We start from the raw sequence: 6,517 nt of genomic DNA on the forward strand, positions 1-6,517 counted from the left end.
AAATGAAAAAATTCACAATAGCAAGCGTAACTGTAGTAGCATTTATAATCCCAGCAATTTCATTATCAACAAACTTTAATAATAGTAATATTAATAACAAAACCAATACAAATAAAATCAATTACCAAATTGACACTAAAAAAATGACAAGTGATTATCAACATGTTAAAAGAGTATTAATTAGTGGTAGTAGTGGATTTATTGGTCAAAACCTTGTAGATAACCTAAAAAATAATGAAAAGTATGAAGTATTTAGATTAGTAAGAAGACAACCAAACAATGCATTCGAAATTGAATGGAATCCCGAAAAATCATCAATAGATAAGGATGCATTAGAGTCTATACAACCAAATATAGTAGTTCATCTCGCTGGTGAAAATATTCAAGGTTTTTGGGTATTTATTTATATATTTATATATAATTTTATTGATTTTTTATATATATATATATTAACTTTTATTATTATAATACTAAAGACTGAAGATAAAAAGAAAAGAATTTTAGAAAGTAGAACTAAAAGTACTAGAACTCTTGCAGAAGCAGTCACCAGTGTTTCACATCCACCAGAGTTATTTATATCTGCTTCCGGTTGCACATATTATGGTAGTGATATTTATGAACCAGTCGACGAATTTTCAGGTAAAGGAAAAGGATTTTTCTCGGATGTTGTCGAAAAATGGGAGGGTAGTTGCGAGCCTATTTTAAAGTATAATCAAAATATTGTCAATCAATTCATTGATGAATCATCAAACTCAATTTCAAATAGTGCATCAGATTCCAAGCAACCAATAAGAGTTGTAAATCTAAGAACTGGATTGGTATTAGGTAAAGAAGGTGGTTTGTTAGGTGCAATGTACTATCCATTTTTATTTGGATTGGGTGGCGTCATTGGATCTGGTAAACAATATTTACCATGGATCAGTCTCAGAGACACTATTGGCATTATTAATTATACTATGGAAAATCCTCAAGTTAATGGTCCAATTAATGTAACCTCAATTAATCCAGCAACAAATTATGAATTTACTAAAGCAATGGGTCAAGTTTTAAATAGACCAACATTCTTATGGGTACCTGAAACTCCTTTAAGATTATTACTTGGCAAAGATATGTCAGAAGAAACCGTTTTAAGTAGTCAAAGAGTTTTACCAACAAAGTAATTATTATTGTTTTATTATTCACCTATATTCAATTCACTAATATTTATTTTTCTTTACAGATTATTAAATTATGGATTTAGATTCCAAGATACTAATTTGGTTGAAACTCTTGATGATATTTTAAATAAAAGCAAAAAATGAAAAACAAATAAACAAACAAACAAACAAACAAACAAACAAATAAACAAATAAATAATTAAATAAATAAATAACTAAGTAAATAAATAGATAATAAATAAATTGATTATTTAAATTTATTGAGGAGTACCAGTATTTTGGAAAATATTACAACCTAACCATTCGAAAAATAAATATCTCCATGATTCGATTGATGTGTTTGAAGCTTCTATACCAAATGAAGATTTATTATGGTTTTTCGAGTTTTTTTTTCAATTTTTTAAGATGGCAATTTCACAAAAATAATCAATATTCACCACCAGGTGCGGACCTGTACAAATGTTTTTTGGGATTTTCAATTCAATTCGAGTTTGGAGAAATTAAAATTCGGTGCAAAGACTCTCAAATAAAGAAATTATATTTGAGAATATAAACACATAAAAAAAAATGATATGATAAATTTAAAATTTCACAGATGTAATGCTTCGGGATAATGGACATATTAGAATTGTTTTTACTACAATCTCAAGCTTCTTTAATATAAGGGTAATACTGAAGTCATTTAGAGAGTAATTTGGAAAACAGATAGAGCAATTTTAGGAATTTCAGATATCAAATTCGTCAGTTTATTAAGGTAGATGGAACAGATAAAATCTAGAGAATAATATAACTCACCCAAAAAATAATAAATAAAATAAAAAAATAGGAGGATTTTTTTTTAAAAATAATGGTTTATTTAATATGTATTATAAAAAATAAAATTTTATATCTAGCAGCAATTGTTTCTTCTACGACCACTGTCAATGTCGATATCAATATTGATAAAGTTGCCCTTGAAACCAGCACATCCACAAGCTGTTTGATTGTTAGAATATCCCATTGTGAATGGATTGGTACTATTGAAAGAGACCAGGGTTTTCTTGTTAGAGACAACGTTGATTGAGGTAATTGATTCTAAAATAATTAATAAAATAAAATAAATTTTTTTTTTTAGTATGAAATATTTTAAAAATAATAATTAAATATTAAATATTTACTAATAATTGTCATTTTTTTTTCTTGGGTTCTTTAAAAAATTTTATTTATTGAATAAAAAATATTTTTTATAATTTTTTTTATTCAATTTATACCCTAAATTAAATATTTGAAAATATTTCTATTTTAAAAAATAGATGAAACATTTTATTTTAAAAGGGTTTTTTTCTATAAAAGTCTATAAAAATATTTAAATTAAATATAATTATGCTTTGTTTTTTATTTATTTTCATAAAAAAATAATTATTTACTTTTACTTGAAAAAAATTTTATTTAAATAAAAAAGTAAGTTTTAAATGATTAATGTAAACTTAATATAAAAAAATAAATTAAATTTTTTTTATTTTTTTTAATTTTTTAATTTTTTTTTTTAAAAAAAATTTTATAATTTTTTATTGGATCGGACTTGATGTAAAAATTTATATAAAAAATTATATTGTTGTTATAAAACAATTTAATAATAATAATAATTATTGTAAAAAACTAAAATTTAAAAATGTCAAATAATCAACAATATGATACCAAATGCTTAGATCATCCCGACCAAGAAATTATTTCAATATGCTCAACTTGTCCAAACAACACTCCTGTCTGTATTGATTGTATTACCGATATTCATTATGGTCATAGTTTTAAAAAATTAAATGATATAAATTTAAGAAATCAATTACAACAAGATTTTAAAAATCAAACAATACCAAAACTAAACAACATTTTAGAAAATAATAAAAAAATATTGGATGAATCAAACAACCACTTCAAACAAATTCAAGAAAACAATACAAAAAATTATGATAAACTTTTTAATATATTTAAGGAATTAAAATATATTATCGATGCAAAAGAAAATGATATCAAAAGAGTATTAATAACTAAACTAGTCGAAAATACAGATGTAAATAGTATAATAACAACAACAATAGAAAACAATAATAATATAATTAATAATGCTATTAAATATAATAACGATGTTATTAATAATAATATTATTGTTAATAACAGTGGATTTATTGAATTTTTAAAACACAACCATCAATGTAACAATCTTTTATCAAAAATAAATAAAAAAAACTTACCAGAATACAAAGATACTCAATTAATAATTAGTGAAAATCTAGACTCAATAAAAGATCTAACAAACAGTTATTTAGAAGTGTTTGATATTCCTTTAGTTAAAAAAGATTTAAAAACTCTAAAATGTAAGTTTTAAATTAAAATTTTTATTTTTTATTATATACTAATAATTTTTAAATAAATTCATTTTAATATAGTGTATCGTAAAGAATTTAAAATTTATGAAGAAGGGTGTGATATAAGTAATTCTAAAATTGAATTCCTTGCTATTGGACCTAACGAATGTTTACCCAAAAATATTCCAGCAACAGTCAAAGAATTAGTATTACCTGATGGCTTTAATCAATCACTTAATTTTATACCACCCACTGTACAATCGTTATATTTTCATAACATCAAGTATCAATTGGCACTTGATTCAATTCCTGCAACAGTTACACGTTTATATTTACTTGATGGCTTTGATCAACCACTAAATTTTATACCACCCACCATAGAATACCTGCATTTACAAAATATCAAGTGTCAATTAACCCCTGATTCAATTCCAGCAACAGTTAAAAATTTATTTTTACAAAATGGCTTTGATCAACCACTTAATTTTATACCACCTACTGTACAATGGTTGTATTTACAAAAAATAAAGTATCAATTAAAATCTGGTTCAATTCCAGCAACAATTACATATTTATTTTTACAAGAGGGTTTCGATCAACCACTTAATTTTATACCACCCACCTTAAAATACTTGTATTTACAAAACATCGATTATCAATTAACAATTGATTCAATTCCAGCAACAGTTACTTATTTATATTTACGAGATGGCTTTAATCAACCACTTAATTTTATACCATCCACATTAGAATATTTGTATTTACAAAACATCAAATATCAATTAACACCTGATTCAATTCCAGCAACAGTAATACATTTACATTTACTTGATGGCTTTGATCAACCACTTAATTTTATACCACCCACTTTAAAATACTTGTATTTATATAACATTAAGTATCAATTAAAATCTGATTCAATTCCAGAAACAATTGCATATTTATATTTACAAGAGGGCTTTAATCAACCACTTAACTTTATACCACCCACCTTAAAACACTTGTATTTACAAAAAATCAAGTATCTATTAACACTTAATTCAATTCCAGCAACAGTTACACATTTATATTTACGAGATGGCTTTGATCAACCACTTAATTTTATACCACCCACCATAGAATACTTGTATTTACAAAACATCAAATATCAACCTGGTTTAACTCCAAATCATTTAACATTTCTTACATTTTCTAATGGTTTATCTACAACGTATTACAAAAAGTATAATCCTTGACTCTATAACTCAAATTTATATGGGCGATGTGGTCTACCCTTTATAACCCCATTCCATTTCATACCTCTAATTATTATTTCAACTATAAACATCAAATTGGAACTTTGAAAAAATAATAATGGTGGATATTATGTAAAATAAATATATAAAATAATAAATAAAAAAAAACTAAAAAATAAATAAATAAATAATAATTATAAAAACAAATATATTAATTTATAAAAAATTATAAATAAATAAAAATTTTAATAACCTGTAAAAAAAATAAATTGAATTTTTAATTAATTATTTTTATTTATTTTTCTTTATTAATTGTTAATAATAATAATTGATTTTAATGATCTAATATTAACAAAAGAAGCGGTAGATGGAATTAAAGATTTCTTTTTAATCTATTTTTAAATAATATGATTTTTTGATGTGTATAAATAATTGTGATCATAAAATTTTTTATTTTTTAATTTTTAATTTTTTTTTTTAAATTTTTTTTTTTTTTTTTTTTTTTAAATATATGATTACAATTCATGCGTATTTCATTCAACTATCTATATACCAATTTATTATCATAAATGATATATCGAAATTCATACTTTATTCCTTTTAAACTATATTTTATAAATGAATAATAATAAAATAATAATAAAAAAATAAAAATGATAAATTTAAAAATGATGTATGTTTAATTTTAAAAAAAAAATTTTATAAAAAAACACCCCACTTTTATTTAAATTATATTTTTTTTTGATTAATTTTTTTTTTTTTTAATTTTAAAATTTTAAAATTTTTATTTATGTTTTTTATATCAATTATTTTGGAAGAAATTCAGTGTGATAATAAAATATAATCAATTATATAATATATTATATACAAGTAAATAAAAAATTGATTATGAAAATCAGGTTGGTTTCTCAAATGATGATGAAATTTTCTTCAGCAGTAACAGAAGGTATATGTTTATTTCGAATTACAATTATAGAATTTGGATTAATTGAAAATTAAAATAGAAGAAATAGCAATAGAAAAATTGCTCTTATAGAGTATTTTCCTATTATAGAAGAAAAAAACTCTTTAATTTCAAATCAATAAATAATATAATATAAAAATTTACAATTTGGATTTTTAAAATAAAATTAAAATAAAATATAACATTATAATTTTTACAATAATGGTTTATATTTAAGGTACAACAAACTTGTACAGATGTAAGTAACAAATAACAAGAAACATGTTCTTTAAAAAAAAAAATATAAAAAATAAAAAAAATGAAGAATCCATCAAGTAACAAATACTTTAAAAAAAAAAAAAAATAAGTGGTGATACCAGCACAAACAAGAAACAAGTGCTTTAAAAAAATAAAAAGTTAAGATACCAGTACCAACAAGAAAAAGGTACAGATGTAAGTAAAAAATAACAAGAAACATGTTCTTTAAAAAAAAAAAGTGAAAATTCCAGCACCATCAAGAAACAAGTGCTTTAAAAAATGAAAATACCAGCACAAACAACAAACAAGTGCTTTAAAAAAAAAAAAAAAAAAAAAAAAAGGAGAAAATTCCACAACCAAATAGAACCAGGTAATCCTAAAAAATATCAAATTTTGGGGATTATTTAAATATATTTATTTAACATATAAAAAATCGAGGTATTATTATATTATTTAAAATTTCAAAAATAAATTTGGCTTTTAAACGATCTAGGAAATATTTTTGGATTTAAATAGTTCAAATTTTATATACTTTTTCGAAACAATGGGTTTAATTTATTTTTAAAATTTGAATTTTTT

At 22.2% G+C, this 6,517-nt stretch overlaps 2 protein-coding genes across 2 annotated transcripts; both read left to right on the forward strand.

Annotated features, from left to right (window-relative positions):
* Positions 1–2: 2 nt before the first annotated feature.
* On the forward strand, positions 3–1,301 carry DICPUDRAFT_41579 (uncharacterized protein; the record flags this gene model as incomplete). Its single annotated transcript, XM_003293087.1, has 3 exons — positions 3–395; positions 477–1,156; positions 1,220–1,301. The coding sequence occupies 3 exons, from the start codon at positions 3–5 to the stop codon at positions 1,299–1,301; spliced, it is 1,155 nt and encodes a 384-aa protein (XP_003293135.1).
* Positions 1,302–3,705: 2,404 nt separating this feature from the next.
* On the forward strand, positions 3,706–4,737 carry DICPUDRAFT_41580 (uncharacterized protein; the record flags this gene model as incomplete). The annotated part of the gene is made up of 1 exon (XM_003293088.1): positions 3,706–4,737. A coding segment is annotated over one exon (1,032 nt), but the record flags the coding sequence as incomplete, so codon positions are not given.
* Between the last annotated feature and the right edge of the window lie 1,780 nt (positions 4,738–6,517).

This window comes from Dictyostelium purpureum (assembly GCF_000190715.1).
Source record: "Dictyostelium purpureum unplaced genomic scaffold DICPUscaffold_398, whole genome shotgun sequence".
Taxonomy (NCBI): domain Eukaryota; phylum Evosea; class Eumycetozoa; order Dictyosteliales; family Dictyosteliaceae; genus Dictyostelium; species Dictyostelium purpureum.